Consider the following 27,533-nt stretch of genomic DNA (forward strand, 5'->3'; position numbering starts at 1 on the left):
TACCCAGAAGAACCTTATAGAAACCCACAATCTCCTGTTCCACTTGAATAGGATCCTTCAGCAACACATCAAGATCAGTAAAAATAGAATCAATTCTATTCCTACTTTGTCTTTGGTTCATAACAGAAAAGAAATAGTGAGAATTAGAATCTCCTAATTTGATCCAATCCACTCTAGCTTTCTGTTTGTATATGTTCTCCTGAATATTCATCCAATGTTTGATTTGTTCAATAGCAGCAGCTTCCTATAAATGTAATTTTTCATTGGTAATATCAACAGCAAGCTTCTCTTGGATTTTAATTAAAGCAGCATTTGCCTGATCCACTCTATCATCAATATTTGCAAAATATTTGGTGTTTAAGCTCTTAAGACCTTGTTTAACAGTTTTCAAATTCTGCCAAACATCAGACATAGCAGTGCTCTTAGACACCTTAATCCAACCAGCTTCAACAACAGAACAAAAATCTTGGTGATCAGCAAGACAATTCAGAAATCTGAAAGGCATGCCCTTCCCAAGAGTATGAGAACAGACCTCCACCAAAATAGGACATTGATCAGAAAGTAAGGGAGGAAGAAAGATAGCTTCAGCAGAACTATAAACAGACATCTAGGCTTTATTAACTAGACCTCTATCAATTCTAGTAGCGATTCTATCATCACCATGCCCTTTATTATTCCAAGAAAAGAAAGAACCCTTACTCTTGATTTCACAAAAGTCCATGGTCTCAATACACTCTTTAAAGTGTTTCACCTCATAATCAGTAATAGGAGCACCATTAAACCTATCACCATCATGAAGAACAGAATTAAAATCACCAATAAGAAGCCAAGGGTCAGAAGAAACTGAAATGTTGCTAATACCAGTCCAAAGAGGAACCCTATCATGAATAGAATGAAGACCATACACAAAAGTAACTAAGAAATGATGTTGTAAGTCTTTAGAACAAATATCAGTATGAATAAATTGCTCATGAGAAGAAAGAACAGTCACATTCACTTTGTCATGTAACCAACCAACCCAAATTCTTCCTTTATAAGAATGATCATAATTGCAGAACCAAGACCAAGCTTTGCCAAACTTCTTCTGTAATTTGACACAATTCTTCAGTTTCACCTTGGTTTCCAGAATACCAACTACATCAACAGACTGCGCAGAGATTAACTTCTTGACAGAAGCTAATTTATTAGGGTCATTAAGACCCCTAATATTCCAAGAGACAACAATCATCCTCCCAGAGGGGGATTACCATCACCCCCGATAGGATCAGTGTGAGTATCTTCAAACAAAGAAGAATAAGGATTAGAGCTAGATAAATCTGGCACAGGGTGAGAAACACTGAAACTTCTATTCTTCCTGCCAACTATTCTCCAATCGTAATCAGAATTAGTTTTGTGTGTAGTAGGAGCAGGAGTAATAACAGCAGCACCATGAACTGTTTCATTCACAACATTAGAGACAGACACAACATCAGTAGTAGCAGGGACAGGATTAGGCCTAGGAACCCAAACCTTAGCTTGCTCCTTAGCACCAGGCTGTTTCTTCTGAGCCTGAGTCTTTTTAGCTGGGCATTATAGTCATGACCTACCTTATTACACTTCTTGCAAAAAGGTGGAGACCACTCAAATATAAGCTTCTGTTCAATGAGGTTGCCATCTGGATTCTCAACCCAAATACTCTTAGGCAAAGGTTTAGTAATATCAACTTCAATAAGCAATCTAGCAAAAGTAACCCTTAATTACTTAGAAGTACAGTCATCAGCATACAGAGGCACCCCAATAACACTTCCAATTCTACTCAAGGTATCAACCCCCCAGCAATTGAGAGGAAGACTAGGAAGTCTCACCCAAAGAGGAACAGTTCTGAGAACTTCAGAATGAAAGTCAAACTTATCATTCTAAGGTTTAACAATAGCTGCTCTACCATTGAACATATGTGGACCAGAATTCATAAAAGTATGAATATCATAGTCATTTTGCATCTTAATCAAGAAGTAACCATCATCGTGCCAAAAGATATCAGGTTTAGCAATGGAATTCCAATTTTCAGAAATGTATCTATGCACAGCAGCAATTGTAGGGTAATAACCAATAACATAGAAAACAACAGAGTATTTCCATTTAAGGTTACCTGCTTGCAATTCAGCACTCTGCAACTGAGAAATAGACTTTCCATCCTTAAGAACAGGAGCAATAAAAGCCAGGGAAGCTCCTTTAGCAGTGAGTTTGGGATTAGACCTTGGATTAGCTTCCTGAGGTACCTCAGCACCCACAGAAGCACTATCAGCATTCTCAGGCACACCCATGCCATCAGTAGGGGAACCAGCTCCAGTATTCAATGGAACAGTAACTCTAGGAGCTCTAATAACTGATTGAGTTAGATCTAGAGCAATATCTCCAAAACTGAGACTAGCACCAGCATTAGGAACATCATAATCGTTGCCAATACCAATCAATTGAGCTGGATCTCCTTTAATAGCTTCAGGATCCAATGGAACAGTAACCCGAGAAACCCTCGCTACTGTTTCATTGGATTTCTGCAGAAAATAGGTTCTGCAGAAAATAGGTAAAACCGCCTGATGATTCAATTCAAGAGCTCTAAGTTCAGTTCTAGTAATCTTACCAGCAGCAGAAGGATTCACCAGATGAGGAAGTGGTGTAATCAGTTCCATATCAGACTCCTCAGGGATCGAAGAAATGCTCGCAGAAAAACCATCAGCATTGAGTTGATTCAAGCCATAATATACTGAAGTAAAAGATGCTAAGTTTGAGGGTTGAGGAGTTGGAGTTACCTGCTTCTTCTTAGCCATAACCAATCACTGAGTGAAGAAAACCAGCTCAGAAAATCGCCATGGAAGAGAGAAAAATCAAGAAAAAGTCAACCCCCAAATTTGTACTAGATTCTCTTTTTACTCTATTTACACTATTTTTAATTTTTCCATATCTTGGAACTTCACAAGCAATTAATTCGTCTTGATCATCCCAGTTCTAGTCTCAATTTCTCAAATCTTTCACTGTTCAAGGGCTTGGTCAGAATATCTGCAATTTGATTTTTAGTTTGACAAAATTTTAACTTGATATTTCCTTGCTCCACATTAACTTTTAGAAAGTGATGCCTAATGTGGATGTGTTTTACCTTTGAGTGTTGAACTGGATCCTTAGAAATACATATAGCACTGGTATTGTCATAATAAATAAGAACACATTCAAATATGATTCCAAAATCTCTAACCTGTTGCTTTATCCATATGATTTGTGAACAACATGCTACTTCTGCCATATATTCAGATTTAGTTGTAGATAATGCAACTGTGTTTTGCTTCTTGGAACCCTAAGAAACTTAACATGGTCCCAAAAACTGTACCGTACCTGAAGTACTTTTTCTGTTAACCAAATCACCTGCATAGTCAGCATCAGTAAAGCTATTTAAATCAAAAGACTCACTTCTAGGATAAAAGAGACTTAAGTCATCAGTTCCTTTCAAATATCGAAGGATTCTCTTTACTACTATCAAGTGGGACTCCTTTGGATTTGCTTGGAACCTGTCACATAGACCTACACTAAAAGATATGTTAGTGTAGACACCTAAAAATATCTCCCCAAATCCAAACCCGATGATGAACAACCTTTCACCGCCATTATTGGTCGGGTTGAGTATTTAATCTTGGAGTGCTTAAATCCATATTTACATTTCATAAACCAACCCAAATCCTAGCCCATTTCCCCAAACCATAACTTGTTTTCCTCTTTTCGTGCCTTTAAACCCAAAATAATTCATTTCGTGTCTTTTAAAATCATTCATTTAAAAAAAAAAAAACTTTATCCCAGTTTATTTTGGTCCATAATCTGGGTCCAATGATTGAATAGTTGGATGGGGCTTTAAAAGAGCTTTCCAGCGATATATTATAAGCCCAAATCCGAGTTATAACGAATAAGTTATGGCCAAAATATTAAACTAGCCCAAACCGAACCTAAGCCCACTTTACCTACGACCCAATGATCATGTGGAGGGTCCAAATTATTTAATCTCATTCCTAAACCAATTAGGATTAATTGGAAGCTTCTATAAGTTTCTAAAAGATCTTAATTATCCTTTTTGAAAAGATAAGATTAAAGAATTTGAAATTGAATAAAACTTTTCTTTTTGAAAATCCTAATTTTATCCGAATTGAAAGACATTCAAAGATAGACAGATATTATTTTCGTGCCTCATGATGTAATTGTCCTTAGCCTCCTGGCCCAAGGACATGCATCATGCATACATTATTTTCAAGACAAGCAATTCAATCCATACGATTCATTTCGTCTTGCTCAAGGAGGAAGTTTAAAACTTCTTCCCTTTTTCATTATTTTCTTTTGGGGAAGTTTAAAAACTTTTTCAAAAATTTTATTGAGGGAATTTCGAAAACAAAACTTCATTTTTCACGTCTTTCTTTTTCGAGAGAAAGTCGGTACCCTCCACTCATGACAAAAATTGACGGAAATTTTTTGCTTTTGCATCTTCGTTTGCTTGTGTCTGCACACACATATATACACACACACACACACTCACAAGTCTTAAACATGTAATGTCACACCAAGTCAAACTTGGTCAAGTCAGTGGTTAAGTCAATCACAATATATACGAGTCCATTGGCAAATTTATTTTTGCAGGTCTCATCTACAGCCCACGTTCGGGGACAAGCGAACCAACTACAGCCCACGTCCGGGGACAAGCGGACCATCTACAGCCCACGTCCGGGGACAAGCGGACCATCTACAGCCCACGTCCGGGGATAAACGGACCATCTACAGCCCACATCCGGGGACAAGAGGACCATCTACAGCCCACGTTCAGGGACAAGCAAACCAACCATAGCCCTTGTCCGGGGACAAGCGGATTATCTACAACCCACGTTCAGGGACAATCGAACCACCATCATTTCATGACGCAAGTTTCTCGATACACAGAGACTTGCAATCTCATCATCTTTCGACTTTCCTCAAGCATGGAAAGTATTATCCGGTGGATTTCTTCAAGCATAGAAAACCGCCAAATTCTTTTGTCGGCTTTCCTCAAGCATGGAAAGCATTATCGGTGGATTTCTTCAAGCATAGAAAAACGCCAAAATCATATGTCGACTTTCCTCAAGCATGGAAAGTGTCATCCGGTAGGTTTCTTCAGGCTTAGAAAGCTACCAAACTCATCTGTCGGCTTTCCTCAAGCATGGAAAGCATTTCAATAAACGTCATCCGGTGGATTCCTTCAAGTAGGAAAATACGAAACTCATTTGTCACCGATACACTGGTGTCAGATAAGCGTTCTATCCCTTTACTCTTTTATCTGTGGAATTAACATTTTTTGCAGGTATCGGCGTATACAGAGTGATTTAGGATCACAGAACGTCTTAAATCATTCTCCGTCCCTATCGACTACTTTGACTATCGTTTTCGAAACTGAAGTTTCTACAAACTCAGTCAAAGTGGGGGCTTCTGTAGACACCTAAAAATGTCTCCCCAAATCCAAACCCGATGATGAACAACCTTTCACCGCCATTATTGGTCGGGTTGAGTATTTAATATTGGAGTGCTAAAATCCATATTTTCATTTCATAAATTAACCCAAATCATAGCCCATATCCCCAAACCATAACTTGTTTTCCTCTTTTCGTGCCTTTAAACCCAAAATAATTCATTTCGTGTCCTTTAAAATCATTCATTTCAAAAAAACGTTTATCCCAGTTTATTTTGGTCCATAATCTGGGTCCAATGATTGAATAGTTAGATGGGGCTTTAAAAGAGCTTTCCAGCGATATATTATAAGCCCAAATTTGAGCTATAACGAATAAGTTATGGCCAAAATATTAAACTAGCCCAAACCGAACCAAGCCCACCTTACCTTTGACCCAGTGATCATGTGGAGGGTCCAAATTATTTAATCTCATTCCTAAACCAATTAGGATTAATTGGAAGCTTCTATAAGTTTCTAAAAGATCTTAATTATCCTTTTTGAAAAGATAAGATTAAAGAATTTGAAATTGAATAAAACTTTTCTTTTTGAAAATCCTAATTTTATCCGAATTGAAAGACATTCAAAGATAGACAGATATTATTTTGGTTCCTCATAGTTTTTATCCAAAATTTAAATGGTTGGATATCCCTTGAAATTATCTTTCCAATGATATATTATAATATCAATTCCGAGCTATAACGGAAAAGATATGAATAAAATGTCAAACTCTATCCAAAACTGACACTGTCTCACTATTTTGGCCATATATTTTATTCTATAAAATATTTTAATCTGATTACAATTGGGTTAGAAATTAGATTTCAAGAGCTTTTCAAAGATATCTATTTATCTTATTTCGATTTTTGGATCAAAAGATATGATAAAAACAAAAACCGCAAAAACTGCTGTCTATCGCAAGGATTTTATCCGATTCGAATTCTTATCTTTTCTTGATTCGAACCCTCTTTTTTCTCTATAAATAGAGGTCATATCTCCCCTTTTTCAATCATCAAAAATCTTGATCATAAAATAATTCTCTTCTCCCTCTTTAGCCTAAACACTAGCCTTCCCATTCTTTCACTATTCCTTCCTTTAAGCACTCCAAGGAGTCTATACTAAACCCGAGGTTCCGTCCTTAAACCAAGGCGTGAAAGGTATAAATAACTGAGGGTTTGGACCAAATCAAATCTATATTAATTTAATTTAATTTTAATTTGCTTTATTTTTTTATTGAAGTTACTAACAGTTTATTCATGATGTAGCAATTTAAACAAACGCGCAGAATGTGAGTAATTAATTAATTTAATTACTCTTATTTTATTTTAATATTGCTAGTATCATGATTAGGTTAATTTTATATTTGATTTGACTAACATTATTATTGTTGAATTTCTTCCAATATTAATGTTTATTCTATTATTATTTATTGATCACTATATTGCATGTATAAAGGGAATATGTAATTGGAAATCACGCCTAATAAGATAATTTGGACAACCGGTTTAGGTTCCTTTTTAATCTTGTTGTTAATTCAAGTGATCACAATATTTTAGAATTATATGTTGCATTAATATTAAACCAATTTAGCTTAATAATAGTTTAGATCAAATTGAATATTTTGTTTGTATGCCTTTGAGATTGTAGGAATCACTTTTCACTATAAGAATCGAGTAAAGGCCAATACGGGCAAATGTGACTCCATGACTCACTTCGTACCATCATCCCCGATCCTCCTTTCGTGGTTCCGAACCATATGGAGTTAGTAATCTCATGGATTATGAATGGGTTGTAACCTTCACGGGTCAATCGTTGTTGCCTTCGTTGTCCCTTTATCGTGGTTGCCTTAAATGATCCGTGAACGGTTTACAAGTTCCTTAAAAACTTGTTGGCGGCTCCCTACTTTCCTTGTCCCTAATCGTATATGTCAATTCCCACTTCCTATGAGTGCCAAGCATATTCACAACATGCTTTAACGTAGGCGCACTTCAAACGACGCCTACAATTTGGCGACTCCACTGGGGAGGATTCTTGGTTATTTATCGATTTGAGTGATCGGTATTTAATTGAGATGAGTGGATGAGACTTGAAAGATTCTTGAATTATATTCTTGCGATTTGATTGGAATTTTCACATATGCATATGCATTTTAGGTCACCTATTTTGCCACAATAGTACGTGTTCTACGTATGTGGCTAGCCCGGGGGATTTATGCTCTATCAACCTGAAAACGTTCATGACAATAAGGGTTCATCCGAGTTTTTTTAAATCCACCCAAACCATGGAGTCGAGTTCGATTTCATCATGAACTCGCGGAGCCGCCCGTTGGTATACACCCTCAAGGGAGGCTGCCTTGCTAACGCGTCCAAACTCTTAACCGTGGTACCCTTTGACACCCAAATAAGCTTGACCATAGTCGAACATAGAACTTGACTTTAGGTTGCGAACTTCATTGCATCATGCTTGGCGATATGCTTATATGTGCATTGTTCTTATTGAATTTTTTTAATTAATTTTTTTTTTCTCTTATCAAACCATTTTTTATTTTTTTTAGAGTCGCGTCATAGATTTTTTTTTTTAAATTTGAGTCAACCCGGATTTTTATTCTCGTATCCTGCACAAGAGTCAACTTGTTTTGGTCATATCCAGAGTTCTAGAAAGAGTTACGTGTCGTGTAACCTATGGATCTGTAGCCCCGAGTTTTATCTTTGATTTAGAGTTGGTTTCGTCGAAATCAGAGTCACAGATCAAAAGTTATAATTGATATACTACAGCCTGGCAGTTTAGGTGTCTTTTTAGCGTCAACTTTCTTTTTTTTTTTTTTAAAAATATCTTTTCGTGCCAAGCTAGTCTTAGCCAAGTCCTTTAATCCGTGTCAACTCGTATAATATAGGATTATAGATTTTTATTTTTATTTATTTTTTTATATCCATGAGTCCTAACTCTTCTAGAATACTAGTCCTCTTCCTAGTTTCTATCGATTTTTGTGCTAACCTTAACATGTGTTTTTTGTCTTTGATTGTGGTTGATCTTATTTATGACTAACGATTGCCAATGGACCGTTTTCACCTAGTAAATAGCATAAACATTAAAATTGGACAAAATTAATCAAGTTAGTTTGTCTTTTACTCTTCCGTGCTATTTGGTCATTGGGTCCTTTGTTTTTCACAACGTCTTCATGTCTAGCCATGCGATCATACCACGAGTCTTGATAAACTCACCTAATCACACATGTTGAGTCGTTGCACACACTTTGTCTTCGAGTAATGCACTATATTGTTTATGATCGTATACTAGTACCATGCATGCATCGTTTTCCGTCGTAATAGGAATGAGTGGAGTATTTCCCATCAGTTTTCAAAATCGTTTCATACACTTTTCCTTTTCAATCCGAGTATTGAGTGAATGCATTAAGTGAGTTCTTCTTTACACGGTATGAGTCTAAAATCACTAGACAATAGTTGGAAGAATAAGGGGAACGTCACTCCTTCCTTCTTTCCTTCCAATCAAAGCATCAACAACAAGAAACTTTTTTCATTAGCAGGCGGCAAGAAGTTACTCATAAACAGCCATGAAGATAAAGCACAATGCAAGCTTCTCACCAAGATTTCATGTTTTCTTCTTCTTTTGTTTCAAACCCTTCCCCTTAAAAGTCTAGCATAGGTTCTCCTTATCCATGTGTCTATGTGTCACATTTCTTACCTTCTTCATAAATGAGCATCTCTTTCTTACATTCGATCACGTAATTAGCAAAAATAAAAAAAAAAATTGCCGAATTAAACACAAGGTACACCAATGACTTGAGGCACCTTTGGAACCCTGTCATTCCCTATTAACCATTAAATCACATATTCATTTCTTCGTCAACCACTTTGAGCCTCGTCTGATCTAACGATTGACCTTATTTATTCATCCCACATTCACTTAACCTTCGGATGGGAAGGTGTGCAATTTGTGTGACAATCAGAAAGCAAATTCAAATTAAAAAAAAAAAAGGGAAAAGAATAAGTAAATAAAAAAAAAAACAAAAAAACAATGTCTAAAGGCAAGTGTTCCAATGTCTCCGATATGAACATGTCTCAAATTGCGTCTCTCATCGAGTCCTTGGTACCGTGCCTGAGAAACATGAATGCTAAGTGAGTGATGGACCGCATGATTTGAGATTGCCTACATTGATTCACAAGAATGGAAAAAAGAAAAAGAAAAAAAAAAAGAAATTCAAAACAAAAAAAAAATATGAAAAATAAAACTTGCAAAGTCTAATACATAATTTCATATCTTGGGGGCTTCTCTCGGGTCTTGTGCCTTTTACTCCTTTCTTCTTTAAACCTTCAGCTTAATCACATTACAACCCTTGAAAGACCTCTTTGAGGTGTACACACACTTGTACAAAGTTCGGTTAGAGCTACGTTGGCCTGATTCCTAACGGATACGTAGGCAACCTCACATCGAGGTGCGGCCACATTCATATTCATATCCATGCATGATCGAGTCAAAAATATCCAATGCTTACCCCTACCCATTTAGAGCTAGACTTGGAGGCTTGAACCTACATCATTTAGCCTACCTAGCCTAAAGAGTCATCATCTTTGACTCTTCTCACATCTCTTTCCATCGCCATAACCCTTGCAGCCAGCCTTACTATCACATTCACACACTTCACTCACACATCCATATCCATATCCATATGATCTTTCCCTTTAACAACCCTTTTTCATGAAATCTTGTTTCAACACTATGCATGCTTCATCATCTTTCAAGACAACATTTATTAGAAGAAACATTGTATACTTGCTTAGCTTCCTAACCTGAGCAAAATTCATTGTTTCATGCATCGCATATCGTGCTTAGCTCCTTACCTAAGCAAATACTCAATAATCACTTCATCTATATACGTGCTTAGCTTCCAGACCTAAGTGACATTCAAGATTGTTTCTTTACACCATATATGATGCTTAGCTCCATGACCTAAGTTCAATTCATTCATCTATCGTGTCACATGATGTAATTGTCCTTAGCCTCCTAGCCTAAGAACATGCATCATGCATACATTATTTTCAAGACAAGAAATTCAATCCATACGATTCATTTCATCTTGCTTAACGAGGAAGTTTAAAACTTCTTCCCTTTTTCATTATTTTCTTTTGGGGAAGTTCAAGAACTTTTTCAAAATTTTTATTGCGGGAATTTCGAAAACAAAACTTTATTTTTCACGTCTTTCTTTTTCGAGAGAAAGTCGGTACCCTCCACTCATGACAAAAATTGACGGAAAATTTTTGCTTTTGCATCTTCGTTTACTTGTGTCTGCACTCACATATATACACACACACACACTCACAAGTCATACACATGTAATGTCACATCAAGTCAAACTTGGTCAAGTCAATGGTTAAGTCAATCACAATATATACGAGTCCATTGGCAAATTTATTTTTGCAGGTCTCATCTACAGCCCACGTTCGGGGACAAGCAAACCAACTACAGCCCATGTCCGGGGACAAGCGGACCATCTACAGCCCACGTTCGGGGATAAACGGACCATCTATTGCCCACGTCCGGGGACAAGCGGACCATCTACAGCCCACGTTCGGGGACAAGCGAACCAACCACAGCCCTTGTCCGGGGACAAGCGGACCATCTACAACCCACGTTCAGGGACAATCGAACCACCATCATTTCATGACGCAAGGTTCTCGATACACAGAGACTTGCGATCTCATCATCTGTCGACTTTCCTCAAGCATGGAAAGTATTATCCGGTGGATTTCTTCAAGCATAGAAAACCGAAAAATTCATTTGTCAGCTTTCCTCAAGCATGGAAAGCATTATCAGTGGATTTCTTCAAGCATAAAAAAACGCCAAAATCATATGTCGACTTTCCTCGAGCATGGAAAGTGTCATCCGGTAGGTTTCTTCAGGCTTAGAAAGCTACCAAACTCATCTGTCGACTTTCCTCAAGCATGGAAAGCATTTCAATAAACGTTATCCGGTGGATTCCTTCAAGTAGGAAAATACGAAACTCATTTGTCACCGATACACTGGTGTCAGATAAGCGTTCTATCCCTTTACTCTTTTATCTGTGGAATTAACATTTTTTGCAGGTATCGGCGTATAAAGAGTGATTTAGGATCACAGAACGTCTTAAATCATTCTCCGTCCCTATCGACTACTTTGACTATCGTTTTCGAAACTGAAGTATTTAATCCAAACCCGATGATGAACAACCTTTCACCGCCATTATTGGTCGGGTTGAGAATTTTAATCTTGGAGTGCTTAAATCCATATTTACATATCATAAACCAACCCAAATCCTAGCCCATTTCCCCAAACCATAACTTGTTTTCCTCTTTTCGTGCCTTTAAACCCAAAATAATTCATTTCGTGTCCTTTAAAATCATTCATTTCAAAAAAAAACGTTTATCCTAGTTTTTTTTGGTACATAATATGGGTCCAATGATTGAATAGTTGGATGGGGATTTAACAGAGCTTTCCAGCGATATATTATAAGACCAAATCCGAGTTATAACGAATAAGTTATGGCTAAAATATTAAACTAGCCTAAACCGAACCTAAGCCCACCTTACCTACGACCCAATGATCATGTGGAGGGTCCAAATTATTTAATCTCATTCCTAAACCAATTAGGATTAATTGGAAGCTTCTATAAGTTTCTAAAAGATCTTAATTATCCTTTTTGAAAAGATAAGATTAAAGAATTTGAAATTGAATAAAACTTTTCTTTTTGAAAATCCTAATTTTATCCGAATTGAAAGACATTCAAAGATAGACAGATATTATTTTTGTTCCTCATAGTTTTTATCCAAATTTTAAATGGTTGGATATCCCTTGAAATTATCTTTCCAATGATATATTATAATATCAATTCCGAGCTATAACTCTATCCAAAACTGACACTGTCTCACTATTTTGGCCATATATTTTATTCTGTAAAATATTTTAATCTGATTCAAATTGGGTTAGAAAGTAGACTTCAAGAGCTTTCCAACGATATCTATTTATCTTATTCCGATTTTTGGATCAAAAGATATGATAAAAACAAAAACCGCAAAAATTGCTGTCTATCGCAAGGATTTTATCCGATTCGAATTCTTATCTTTTCTTGATTCGACCCCTCTTTTTTCTCTATAAATAGAGGTCATATCTCCCCTTTTTCAATCATTAACAAGATTGATCATAAAATAATTCTCTTCTCCCTCTTTAGCCTAAACACTAGCCTCCCCATTCTTTCACTATTCCTTCCTTTAAGCACTCTAAGGAGTCTATACTAAACCCGAGGTTCCGTCCTTAAATCAAGGCGTGAAAAGGTATAAATAACTGAGGGTTTGGACCAAATCAAATCTATATTAATTTAATTTAATTTTAATTTGCTTTATTTTTTTTATTGAAGTTACTAACAGTTTATTCATGATGTAGCAATTTAAAGGAACGCGCAGAATGTGAGTAATTAATTAATTTAATTACTCTTATTTTATTTTAATATTGCTAGTATCATGATTAGGTTAATTTTATATTTGATTTTACTAACATTATTATTGTTGAATTACTTCCAATATTAATGTTTATTCTATTATTATTTATTGATCACTATATTGCATGTTTAAAGGGAATATGTAATTGGAAATCACGCCTAATAAGATAATTTGGACAACCGGTTTAGGTTCCTTTTTAATCTTGTTGTTAATTCAAGTGATCACAATATTTTAGAATTATATGTTGCATTAATATTAAACCAATTTAGCTTAATAATATAGTTTGGATCAAATTGAATATTTTTTTTGTATGCCTTTGAGATCGCATGAATCACTTTTCACTATAAGAATCGAGTAAAGGCCAATACGGGCGAATGTGACTCCATGACTCACTTCGTACCATCATCCCCGATCCTCCTTTCGTGGTTCCGAACCATATGGAGTTAGTCACTACTAGAAAACAGTGAAATAACGACGGAAATTTTCCGTCGGAAATACCCCGTTTTCCGTCGGAAAACCCGTTTCCGACGGAATTTCGTCGGAACTAGTTGTCGCAATAAATTTTGTTGGAAAAACGCACTTTTCCGACGAAAATTCCGTCGGAACCACTTTTCCGACGGAAATCAGTCCGTCTGAAGGGATTTTCGGGCCTGGGATAGTCTGTCGGAAATTTACGACGGACTGTATTCCGTCGGAAAATGCTTAAAAAACAACAAAAAAAAGCCACCCCCACCGCCAGCCACCACCGCACATCACCAACCCCAGCGCAAGCCAACCTAACCCGTATCACCACCCACTACCCCCACCACTAGCCACCACCGCACAACACCAACCCACCTAACTCGCACCACCACCCATTACCCCCACCACCAACCACCATCGCAGAGCACTAGACCAACTTACCAAACCCACCCAAACCAAACCTAGATCTACAACCCTAACCCAAGCCTAATTCGCCCGAACACCCCAACCTAAGCAAAACACCCCCAACCTAAGCAAAAAAATATAGATACCTTAATTCGGCCACACAAAACCTTGAAATTGGGTTTACAAGGCCAAATATAGATCTAGAGTTTTCATGGTCGAATTTGACCCGAAAACCTTTGTTTTCATCATGAGGAGAGATAAAAGGCGAAAAAGGAGTAAATTGTAGTTGATTTTAGGTGTCATTGTTGGTGTTGTCGTTGGTGTTGTCCGTGGATGTAAAGCGGCGAAGGTTAAGATGGCAGTGGTGGTGGGAGGTAAAGAGGGGAAACAAGAGGAGAGAGAAGGGGGAAGGAGAAGACGAAGAGGAGAGAGAAGAGGGGGGAGAACGAAGAGGAGAGGTGAGAGGAGAAGGCAGTGAACATAGAGGAAAGAGAAGAGGAGAGAGAAGGAGAAGTGGAAAGAGAAGGAGAAGGGGGAAAAAGAAAAGTGGAGGCGGAAAAAGATGTAGGGCATTAGGGTTTTTAAAAAAGTTTTTCCTTTTTTTTTTTAATTAGATTCCGACGGAAAATTCCGTCGAAAAGTTCCGACGGATTTTTAGTCCGTCGGAAATAGTACTTTCCGACGGAAATTCCGTCGGAAAAGTCCATATATTCCGACGAATTTATTTTCCGTCGGAAATTTCCGACGGATTTCCGACGGAATTATTGAATTTGTCGGAAATATCTGACGGAAAAAATTCCGTCTGAAATTTCATTTTTTCCGACGGAATAGTGGGTCCGTCAGAAGCAGTCTGTCGTTATTTCCCTGTTTTCTAGCAATGAGTAATCTCATGGATTATGAATGGGGTGTAACCTTCACGGGTCAATCGTTATTGCCTTCGTTGTCCCTTTATCGTGGTTGCCTTAAATGATTCGTGAACAGTTTACAAGTTCCTTAAAAACTTGTTGGTGGCTCCCTACTTTCCTTGTCTCTAATCGTATATGTCAATTCCCACTTCCTATGAGTGCCAAGCATATTCACAACATGCTTTAACGTAGGCGCACTTCAAACGACGCCTACAATTAGGTCTACTAGCTATTAAGTAAAAAGTAGAGAACCAATCATACCTCTATACAATGTTTGATCTACACAAGTTCCAGATGGATCTTCATCCAATCTTGTTGCAACACCCATGGGGGTTCTGTTGGTTTTTGCATTGTCAAGCTTGTATTTCTTGATCAGTTCCTTAATGTATTTTTGTTGATGGATCAAGATTCCTTCTTCAGTTTGCTTAATTTGCAAACCGAGGAAGAAGTTAAGCACTCCCATCATGCTCATTTCAAATTCTCCACTCATTAGGTCGGCAAAATACTTGCACAGAGATTCATTAGTTGCACCAAATAAAATATCATCAACATAAATATGTACAACTAATATATTAGTTCCATTTGACTTTAAGAGTAAGGTTTTGAGATTTGAAATTTGAGATTATTTTTACCTATTTTTCTCAATTAGTTTACTTATTAGGATTATTAATTAATATTACACATAACTTGTATGTAAAAAAAATATAAATAAATAAATAAATCACTATTGCATTGGGTTTGAAAATGATGCACACAAGTTCAAGATTTTGTCCTTTTTTTTTGAGTTCTTGGTTAAAAATTAGGGGTGAGTGTAGTTGGGTATACTATAAAAATATCAGAATGGAATCGGAACCTGTTGAAACCGGTTCCTAAAAATAGGAACCAAAACTAGAACCTGTTGAACAGGTTCCTAAAAATTGGGAACCGAAACGTGAACCTGCGGGTTCCTCTTTCAAAACAGGGTACCCTGTCTTTTGAAGTAAGCTTACTAGTTACTTGATGAAAAATTACAAATACTTATATTAATATCATTAATTAAACCTTTAAGAGTAATATGAAAAACGAATAAGAGGAGGAGAGAGGTAGGTGATGGATTTTATACAATTTTGATATAGGGCTTTTATACTTAGGCTTAAATGATAGGGTTCGGTTCATGTACCCTATAGGGAACCTTTACTAACAGGGTACCCTACAAGTTCCGGGTCCAATATTTTATTACTCGGAACCGGAACCTATTGCAACAGGTTCCCCATTTTATTACCCGGAACCACCCGCGGGTCCAAGCAAGTTCTGGTTTCACGTCGGGGTACCCTAATTTTTTCTCACCCCTAATCAAAATTAATGAAAATGGTGTTAGAAATATCAAGTATAAAAGAAACTTCCATTACAAAGATGTATAAAAGAAATTACAAAGTTTCAACCTAGCGCCTTTAAGTCAATATACTCTACTCAAAAATCTTAAAAGTCTTGACACTTAAAAGTCATGACACAAATGGTTTGTTGTAACTTTTTTCCATTTTTGTTTGAGTTAACGAATAAGTATAGCCCGCTACCAGGTAGGGACAATACATGTCCATACCTACGTTGAAAAAAAAAAATCGCTAAGTGTTGGAAAATCAAAATTTGCTATTTTAATACTGTTATTTTAAGTCTATGCTTATTATAATAAAAATTAATATTGTTATATGTTTCTTCAATATTGTTTTCAAGGTGTCATTTTTCTCTTTTCAGTAGTACTTTTATTTGCATACAGTTATTGCACAAATAAAATCTGTTATTAATAATAACAATACTATTATTATAGGGTTAGAAACTGTTTTAGTAGTGCAACTTGGTAAATTTGGTATCAGAGACATACGGTTAAATCTAAGTAAAGTAGTTAATTGAATTGAATAATTAAGTAAAGCTGGAGAATACTAGACCTTCTACTGAGTGTAAGAAGCCTAATTTTAAACACTACTATCATATTCCTGAAAATACTAATAATTTCGGCCCAGACCTTAATTATATTGTAGATCAAATTGGTGAGCTTAAAGTAGAAGTTGATAGCATACATTGTCGTTGCATGAGCAGTGAACATAAACTATCAACAACGATATCAGAGATTAATAAAAATATAAGTGAGCTAAAAGAACAAGTTAAACAAGTACAACTTGCTTTAACAAACGAAGTAAGACACCAGTTTAACAAAGAAGTATCACCTAATAAGGGCAAGGTTATTCCTTATAAATATAAGTATCCTTTTCAAAATTTAGATAAAAATAAGAAATTTACTATATCACTCCCTAAAAGACCTACTAGTGTAATCAAGAAAAGAACAAAGAATAAGGAGAAAACGATTGAAGAATTGCAAATCTTGTTTGATAAAGAAGAAAACCCTATAAACTAAATGATATCATGAAAATAATTTCTGAAAAAATGATTGTTGCTGATGTAGTTAATGAGAATAACTATGCTACTTTAGAAGAATACTTGTATCAACAAATGGGATTAATGAAACTAGATTATCTGGACTTTCTACCTATAGAAGTGGTTAAGCAAAAGATTGAAAATAAATTAGGTAAAAGGGTAATGGATAGTAATGATGTTGGAGAAGAGATTATTAATGAAAATATTAATGTAAACAATTTTATCCAAAGACCTAGGTATCAAGGAGAAGGAAGTAGCACACGACAAAGATACATACAAGGGAAGACTACCCGATTTAGTGTCAAGGTTATGCCAAACCAAATTCCTAAACAAGAAGAAGTAACCCTTGAACCTATAAGTCAAACTGGTTATAAGCTTAAATTAGATGGTGTGAGAGATAGACAAGATGTTTTAGATCAGTGGAAAAAGAGCATGAGTAGTGTACTCAATTTAAACACTGACTGGACTTCTGAAAATTTCTTTAATTATATCGAACATAGTTTCTATGGCTGTGTAGAGGATTGGTATGATGAAGTAGACGAAGAGGTCAAAACAACATTAAGAGCTAGTGAATCTCCTACTAGAATGTTCAGACAGTTATGTCAATACATTGAGTTAGAATTTATTGGTCCTAGAGCTGATCCTAATGAAAAACGAATGGAATACCAAAGAAAGTTAAGTAATTTGTCCATCTGTAATATGAAATATGTTGATAATTACATTATGGAATTTGAAACATACTATTATAAAATTGGTGAAAATGAAACAAATCTTGGAATGTTCTATGATAAATTACCAAGTCCTCTTAATGAAGAAATTAGTGAAAAATATCAAGAATGGAGAGATAAATTCTTAGCTAGGGATGCCCTAGGTAATAGAATTGCTTTTCTCAGAAAATGGATTGAAAATAAATCTAAAGAGGTTGCTGGAACTCAACAAATGAAGAGACAATTCCTCACTTGTTGGGATTTCCCAAATAACTATGGATGTGAAAGGAAAAACTATAATAAGAGAAGATACTATAAGAGAAATAAATTTGATCGATCAAGAGGAGAAACCTATAAGAAGAAGTATTATAAACATAAATATAGAAAATCAAGTAGGTTTTTCAGAAAGGCAACATATTGTCCAGAGAAAAAGAAAACATGCAAGTGTTGGTCTTGTGGAGAATTAGGACATTATGCTAATGAATGTAAGAAAGCTAATCATAAATTAATGGAAGCCTTAGGAAGTTGGGATTACATAGAAATACCAGAAGACGAGGCTTTAGAATTAGCTTTAAATAATAATAAAGGAATAGTAGAAATAATAGAAGAGGAAAATGAGTATAATGAAGAACCTGAAGATACTGATGAGTGTGAAGTTGAAAATTATGAAGAAATAAATAATATGATGGAAGGAGAGGTATTAGAAAACTCAGAATCAGATGACGATGAGGATAAAAATAAAATGACTATAGGTCAACTAAAAAGAGCTTAATATTCTATTGATGATAAAGACCTAGACCAAATGAACAAAGAAAGTTGGAATTTTCCCCACATTACTAAAGATAAAATATTTAAAACTTCTTTCTTTAAAACTAGAACTAAATATGTATGTGAAGAAATGGAAGGAAGTATAGTAATCGAGGATTTTGAAAAGAAAGCAGCAGAAATCAATATCATAAACTGGAAAAGCATTAAAAACCATAAGGAAAATGGAAATTATAGTTATATTTGTATTGGTGCAGTGCAAGTATACATAACTCCTTTACAAGATTTTGGTAAGAATGTTAAATGTTTAAGCTTTGTGTGTGATGTTAGACGTAAAGAGTTCTATGATCAGATTATTAGTGGTATCACGTGTAGTTTGAGTCAAGGAACTGTAAGCTATATATGTGAACCAAGATATTATGTGAGCTTAGAAGATTCATATGCTCCAAAGCTTCTAGCAATCAAGTTATTAACTCTTGGAGTAAACATGCATAAAGGGATTCGACCTATACAACTAAGATGGAAGGTAGTATGCAAGTTAGTAAACACTATAGATTCATCTTTCAAGAAACAAATAGTAGACGCCCAGAAATATGAGCAAGGAGGAGGTCCTAAAAAGAAAATTAGCCCTACAAAGGTAAATCCTAATGAAATAGAAATTGAAAAAACATGGGAAGAATTCTTCATGAATCCTGCAGTAAAAAATAGGTCAAGTAAGATGTTAATAGATGAATAAGGATTAATGCATATTGGAATAACTACAAATCCTAAAATGCAGAGAAGTATGAGTCTTAGAATACCAAGTCTAAGTAGACAAAATTCAAATATAATAAGGATGAAAAAACAAGTCAATGAGAAACCCGAAGAAGATGAAGAAGAATTGTTGGCTTTAATTAAAAAGTTAAATGAAAAATACGAAGCTAAAAAAGCCTTAAAGCAACCAGCAAGACATAGTATAGATATTGGTTCATGTTCTAATTTAGAAATCCATGAAGATCCGAACAATTCTATTATTGATAAAAGAAAGATTATAGGATATAAGACCAAAATTGTGAGTGAACCAGTATATGAAGATGAAGTCAAATGCAAATGGAAGCTTGTAATGAAATATCTAGTACTAATCCTAATAGCATTTATATTCCAATTGATATATGCATTAAAGATTATAATAAATATAAATTATGTGCATATATTGATAGTGGTTGTTCTACATGTTTTGGAAAAAGGTCATTGTTCCCAGAATTCTTGTGGAAAAAGTCTAAAAATCCTATGCAAGTTAGAATTGCTATTAATAGTGTCATGATGCATACGGAAATAATTGAAGAATTACCAATAGAAATTGGAGGAGTTCAATGTGTTATTCCTATTTTATGGGCTACTGATCAACCTAGTCATGATATGATAATAGGAAATAACTTTCAAAGGTTATACTCTCCATGCACTCAAACCATTGATCAAATAATCTTTACTATTAATGGTCATTCTGTTCCTATACAAAAAATAACAAAGGCCTATACTCATCAGACTATGCACTTTGCGTGCAGCCATCGTGGTGATAGGGTTACACCTACACAACGAGAGGTTGCACTTAGAATTTCTGAGTGTGATTCATCATTAATAGATCAGATAAATAAGCAGCAAGAAAAATTATGTGAAAAACTATATTCAACAAATCCATTAGAACATTGGGAAAAGGATAAGGCATTTACTAAGATAACTTTAACAAATCCTAATAAGATTATTAGAGTAAGACAAATGATTTATACCAACCAAGATATATTGGAATTTTATGAACAAATAAAGGAATTGCTAAATAAGAAGTTAATTAGGAATAGCAAAAGTCCTCATAATATTCCAGCGTTCATGGTTAGAAATCACGCAGAAGAAAAAAGAGGAAAAGCTAGAATGGTCATTAATTATAAACAACTAAATGACAATACTATTTTTGATGGCTATTACATTCCTAATAAAACTGTGTTATTTAATAGAATTCAAGGAGCCACATGGTTTTTTAAGATGTATTGTAAGAGTGGCTATTCGCAAATTAAAATGGAAGAAGAAAGTATTCCATTAACTGGATTTAGTGCCCCTCAAGGGCATTATGAATGGTTAGTAATGCCTTTTGGATTAAAAAATGCTCCACAAATATTTCAGAGAAGAATGGATAATATTTTTAGAGAACTTAATCATTGTTGTTTGGTTTACATAGATGATATTTTAATCTTCTCAAAAGATTTAGAACAACATAAGAATGATCTTAAAGCGGTAACTCAAAAATGTGCTGAGCATGGTATAATCCTTGGACAAGATAAATGTGTATATGCTAAACAAGAAATTGAGTTTCTAGGATTAGAGATTAAAGCAGGACAAATAATATTGCAAAAACATATCCTAGAAAAGATCGAAAAATTCCCAGATAAGATTGAAGATAGAAAACAACTAGAAAGATTTCTAGGATGTTTAACTTATGCTTCTGATTTCATAGAAAATCTTGCTCTATTAAGAAAACCATTACAACAAAAACTCAAGAAAAAAATAGCTTGGAACTGGAAAGAAATTAAAGTGATTCCAAAATTGTTAAAAATTTAAAAGCAATGTGTAAAGATCTTCCTATACTAACACTACCTATTAGTGAAGATGATTTGATTCTTGAAACAGATGCTAGTAATGAGCAGTGGAGTGCTATATTAAAAGTCAAAGAAGGAGAAAGACTCTGTAGATATAGCAGTGGAAGTTTTAATAAAGCTGAGTTAAATTATCCTACCATGCAAAAGGAAATCCTTGCAGTTATTAGAGGGATCGAGAAGTTCTTAATCTTCTTAGCCCCTAAACAGTTCTTAATAAGAACAGATTGCAAAGGCATACTTGGTTTTGTTAAAAAGAATTTGTCAAATATGCAAGCGCAAGGGAGACTCCTGCGTTGGCAATTATGGCTTAACCAATTCTCTTTTACTATTGAACATATACAGGGATCAAAGAATTCTTTGGCAGATAGCTTGGCCAGAGAATAAGCCAATGGCGAAGAAGCACAAGACATCAGAAAACCTCCTGCCCATCAACTAGAAAAGATGGAGGCAGAGAGAAAAACTCTTATTGAAGAAACAAATAAAGCAATAGAGCGGGTTTCACCCTCCACTTGGGCCTTGATGGAGGCCATGATTGTTTCATCAAAAAAGAGATCTCGAGATGGTTTGATTAAGAGTTGTCATGTAGCAGTTCGAAGGTTCCTAATGTACGAAGTAATGGTCATTATCCTACGACTCATTCCAGATGTTCAAGATATAATACTAAATAAAAAAAATAGATAACGATTTCAAATTTTGATACAATTTAGTTGTGTCAAGGTCATACAAGCTGTATGATTTTTATGATCTATGGGGAAGTAGAATAATGTTCAACACTAATTCTAGAGTGGGTACTGTGTCAATTCATCCACATTCACCAGAATGGAGGACACCTTATGTAGCGGAGCACTACAGAGCTTGGGATTATGGGATCGTTCATAGTATTGTGCCATTTCCTAATAATAATACTACGTTCTTTGAGAAACTCACAAAATTCCAGAAGTATGTATTTAGGAGAATTTATGATGCAACAAGATACAAAGGAAGGGTTGAACAAGTCATAGTACAAAGTGCAAACATTGAAACGGTGGAAGGAAAAGTTAGCTCTCCACATTTCCTGATCATGTTTGAAGATGTTTATCGCAAAGTCAAAGATCCAATCTGTATCCAGCAAAGACGAGTAAGGGATCCTACGGAGGCTAGAGCATATGGATTTTTCTATACTGCCCAGTATCTTAACCAATTTATAGCAATAAAGGAAGAGCCACCAGTCATAATACATGTGGGAAATACTACAATAGTGGCACCAGAATGGTTAAAAAATTATTTAGAAGAAGGAGTAATACATGGTAAATCAGTGTATGATTATCTTGAACAGGTTGAAGCTGGGAGATATTTATCCTTAGAGGGAAAAGAGAACTTATTTGAGATCTTTGTCACATGGGATGAATCCTATGCTGCCAGATGTGTGATGGATCTCGAAATAGAAGAAGACAACCAAACGTATGTCCATTATGAAGAGTGTAAGGACAACAAAGGTGGTCTACAAAATATGATGGAGTCCTGATCCCACACCAGGAATAATGTGTTCTACTTTTATTGTTGAAGCACGTTTTATTTGTTCTAAAAAAAAACTTTAGGAAAGTAGTGAACGATATTCACTTGCTGAGTCATAGTCTTCTGTAAGCCATAGAAAGTGTCGGTGACTTTTGTAAGACATCCCCTATATAAAGGGCATTAGGCAAAGAAGTGAAGGCAGGCTTGAAGTGAGTTTGCTAGAGCATTTCTGAAAACAAAGGAATTCTCTAGAGAAAATCCTCACCTTAAGAGACAGATTGGTTTTCCATCTCTCTTAAAGTAGAGAAAAACTCTATTTATTGTCATGTCTGTTTAGACTTTCGGTTTTTAATTCTGTAAGAAATGAGTGTTGTAATCTTTTCAAATTAAATCAAATTTTCCTTTCGAAAGGGAACGTTTATCCTCTCAAAACTTATGTCACAAATGAGTTAGTTTTATGTTTAAAAAGTACCATCACAAATACAATAAAGATTGTTTAAGTAGAGACTACGATCTAAGGTGGGAAACGAATTAGATCTGTGCTATGCCTGATCTAAGGAAGACGGGGTTGGGGTTAGCTACCTTGGTAAAGCCGGAAGCTCAGAACGCCGGAAGTTCCATTGTCGACTAAGTTCAGGTATTGGTCAAAACTCTCTAAGTAAAACATTTTATATTGCGAAGCATAGTGGACTATTAAATATAAAAGCTAATTTGTTTAAGATATAAGTAGTAAAGTAGTGATATCTAGTGTAATACCCGAGATTTAAAAACATGATTTATTATATTCTAATCTATATTATAAGCTTGATTAAGTTTTAATCTCTATTTTAACCATTAAGAATGTTTTAGTCTTAAATTTTATTATAAGATTAGATCATTTCGAAAGCTAATTTTATGAAGGAAAGTTATTTATTTTAAAATATATTTCGGGTCAAGTAATATTTTTCTTTTGTTGTTTAGTGATTTTTCATTAAAATCTGTATTTTTACCCGAGACTGTAAAATCACCAAAATACCCTTACTCATAAAAATTGACAAACACCACCTCTTATTTCTTCTCCTCCTTCACGGTTAAGAAATGGGGATTGAAAGCCATTTGCTTTTCTTTCATTTGTTCAATTGATTAGGGAATAAGAAGACAAAACCCACCTCTTCCCTTCACCCCTTTATTCTTCATGGTTTATGAAGACCAAATTCAATTTTGCTTGTTCTTTTTACTTGTTTCTTAATTTGGGCAAACCAATCAAAGTTGATTGATTATGCTTAGCTCAATCTAGAGCTTATCTCACTCCTTCACGGCTAAGAAATTGATGATTCGAAGTCACATTTTGCTTCCTTATAATTGGTTGTCTAATACTCAAGCTTATCACTTTAGCAAACTTCATCTTATGATCCCTATCTTTTATTTCTTTCAAGTTCTTGGAATAATAATACTCCATATATATTTAACTTATTACCGTCCATCACTACCGCACGGCTATCACCGCTCTTTCCTTTGCTTGAAATGGTTGTGGTCATCTCTTTCCCTTGCCACCAAGCTCACGCACCGCAGCCACGTACTCTTCTCTTTCCTCCATTCATGGCATGCTTGGTGAAACTAAGAATGGTCTTTGAGACTACTCTGTACACATGAAACCAAAGCGAGCTAATTTTGTTGCTCTTATTTTGATTATAAGTTTATCCTTTATCTGAGATACAAACTTTTTACTTTCTTTGAAAACGATTATGTAGATATTTTGATAATAAGAAAATGATGTTAAAATATAGTATTAGCTTGCTATCTAAGTTCTATGTTTGTTCTTATTTTACTCTTAAAAGTGTAGTGTTTGTATATATTCTAATATTATTTTGCACAAGGAATTGATGATTATGTACTTCGTATATTCAACTTCCTAAAAATGAGTTTTAATACCAAAGCAATTTGAGAGTTCTCTAAATTAAAGTTTTTATAGTAATATTTTCTACTAATATGAATAGTAGTACTATCTATTTTTAAAGTAATGCTCATTTTACTCAAAATGAGGTACCACTTGTTTTGTTCTCTAAAAATAAGTTTATACTTTATTTTATCAAAGGTTTTGAAGTAAGAAGTTATTAATGAGTATTTATTATTTTTGGGTATGAACGAATAAATCATGACGATGAGGAATTAATGACGGAGGCTGAGAGTTCGAATGATGATTATTGGAGAACAAGCTAAGTGAGATGATTAAGGATGATCGAATGAGGTAATCATTATGTCTAGCAATTGTGTCTACTCATGTATATGTAACTATTATATATGTCTAGCAACTGTGTGTAGTCCCGTATGTGTGTCAATTATGTCTAGTTATTGTGAATGCACGTGTGTAATCTTAAATGGCATGTTGCTGTATAACATGTATGTCTGTATGATATGTTTGGCATGTTATGATTTAAAAGTGTGTTATGTGCAAATGACATGACATGACCTTTTATATCCTTGTATATATTTTTAATGACTTATGATATGATAAACATGTTTATTGATGTATTTCAGCCTTATGATTTATATTAATGATTTTATATATACAATGTTCAATTTATTTGCGGATCTCTCGAAAGTATGTTAATAATCTATGAATAACTTATTAAAAGATACACAACATAATAAATAAAAGTGAAAGACCTAGTCCGTATATGTTATGTTTCAGTCATGCAATGCATGTACCCATGGGGCACCAGCCCAACTATGTCGAGCACTGCTCTATATTATGGGCACCGGCCCATCGCGGAAGACGTTCTGCCATGTCATACTATCCAGTGACTAGCATGTCCACCAAAAAGATTACGAATACATGAATTTTATTAAAGGACTTATGAGAACTCACAAGGATACTCTATTGATGAGTTTTACGATGTACTGATATGTACGATAGTTCATAAAGATATCTTAACATCATACAAGGTGATAAGAATGCTATGAACGACATGTATTTCTAGTTATTTTATTAATTTATAAATTATGTGTAAGTGAGCTGTTATGTTAAGCCCCTGTTAAATGTTTAACGCTAATGATTAATTTATTCAATTAAGTGTTACGAATTAATGATTATGATATGTGTCAATGTGCTATGAATTTTTATGAAGTGTAAAGTTGTTCTGAAATGATTTAATATGATACGATAGATGAAACTTTTGTCGGCATTGGAAAGTGAACTGAACGTTGAAATAGGCGAGTTACAGGTGGAGGAAAGTATGTTAATGAAAGGGGGAAACATTCCCACACGAATGAAAGTTATGTTATGTCCAAAACCTGTACTTACCTATGATCTTACATAAAGGGAATGATCCTTGCCAACAAAGCTTTTAAAATTAATGATGTTAGATTATTTCTCAACAACTATGTATGTATGATATATGCTCAGATCAAATGATTTTGAAAGAAAAACTGTTTTTACAGGCTAGAGTAATGTTACTGAGTTTTCAACTCATTTTTGGATTTTCCTATGTTTTCTCTGTTTTCTATTTTTATGGATAATTACAGGGATAATGATGACAGAGCTGAAATTAATCAAAAGCAAAGGGATTAAAGGAATTTAGTTAGTTTAGGGATTATGGAATCAAGGCTTATGTATTATGGATCATCGAGAGCTGAGATAGATTGATTATTTTATTACAGTAAGGAAGACTGGAGTTGTATTTTTTTTTTATTGAATATTCTCATTAAGGAGTATGTTTATTTGTGGGCCCATAATCCACAGGTGGCTATGAGATTATCTATATATAATTGATTCCGCTTAGTATGATGAGTAAAGAATGGTTTATCTATGGTTAATTAATTCCGCTGCGAATGACGAGTTATATACGGTCCGGTGACGCTGATTAAAAGTCGAAGCGTTACATCTAGTACCAATAAAAGTCATATAAATTATCAAATCGAATTATAGTAATAATCTGTGTAAACTGTTATTTTAAATCAAGGTACTGTTATTAGTTTATCTAATACTGTTATTTATTTATTAAGTACTGTTATTTACCTTAAGCAAAAAAAAAAAAAAAAAAAAAAAAAAAAAAAAAAAAGGACGTCACTTGGTATTTGGCGACGCGACCTATACCGGGTAGTGGTCCATCATTCCTCGGAGTTGACATAGGCGTCTCAATAACTCGTTGTATTCATCACATAGAAAATAATGACACGACTAATAGAAAGTAGAGTCGCGGAATTTGAATCTAGTAAAGTTATAAGTACAATAAGATGGATAAATATATAAGAAACATTAGTGGTAGCATTAACATCGTATCACCAGAGCACATCACTGAAAGCCTTAACACATATATACGAAGCATATCCAGTAGGCACATCAAACATACTTCAAAGCAATTATGTTCAACTAAATCAAAGTATCAGCTACATAGTTACAAACACAACTCATATTTGGCATTCATCTATTCGGCTTTTCAGAATCTGAAAAGCAGGATTAACCCAAGCACCACAGCTACATTGCATGCCAGCCTAGTTGAAAGAACCTAATCGAGACTTGCACCCCGTGCAATAGAGCTTCTCCCAAACATATCCTTCTTGAACTGATGTAAAAGTAAACTAGCTTTTTGGCCCGTGCAGTGCACGGGTTATTCATATAAAATTGTATTGAGAGATAAGTGAGGAAATATAAGTAAGACATTATAGGGTATAATATGTAATCGGAAAAACTATATTGAGAGATAAGTGAGGAAATATCAGTAAGTCATTATAGGGTATAATATGTAATCGGACAAATGATTAAAGAAATTAAAATTTTGGAACTTTAATCGAAATAAAGAGGC

At 34.8% G+C, this 27,533-nt stretch overlaps 1 protein-coding gene and 1 long non-coding RNA gene across 2 annotated transcripts; one reads left to right on the top strand and one right to left on the bottom strand.

The window, feature by feature from the left end:
* Positions 1-607: 607 nt before the first annotated feature.
* Positions 608-1,228, bottom strand: LOC145637128 (uncharacterized). Its single transcript, XM_081688628.1, has one exon. It carries the CDS (start codon positions 1,226-1,228, stop codon positions 608-610), a length of 621 nt encoding a protein of 206 aa, XP_081544754.1.
* Positions 1,229-23,410: 22,182 nt separating this feature from the next.
* LOC145636216 (uncharacterized) lies at positions 23,411-26,509 on the top strand. Its single transcript, XR_014114087.1, has 2 exons — positions 23,411-24,976; positions 26,254-26,509. It is a non-coding gene; the product is annotated as an uncharacterized LOC145636216 (long non-coding RNA).
* Positions 26,510-27,533: the final 1,024 nt, after the last annotated feature.

The sequence above is a fragment of the Chenopodium album genome, chromosome 6 (genome assembly GCF_948465745.1).
Source record: "Chenopodium album chromosome 6, dcCheAlbu1.1, whole genome shotgun sequence".
In the NCBI taxonomy this organism is placed as follows: Eukaryota; Viridiplantae; Streptophyta; class Magnoliopsida; order Caryophyllales; family Amaranthaceae; genus Chenopodium; species Chenopodium album.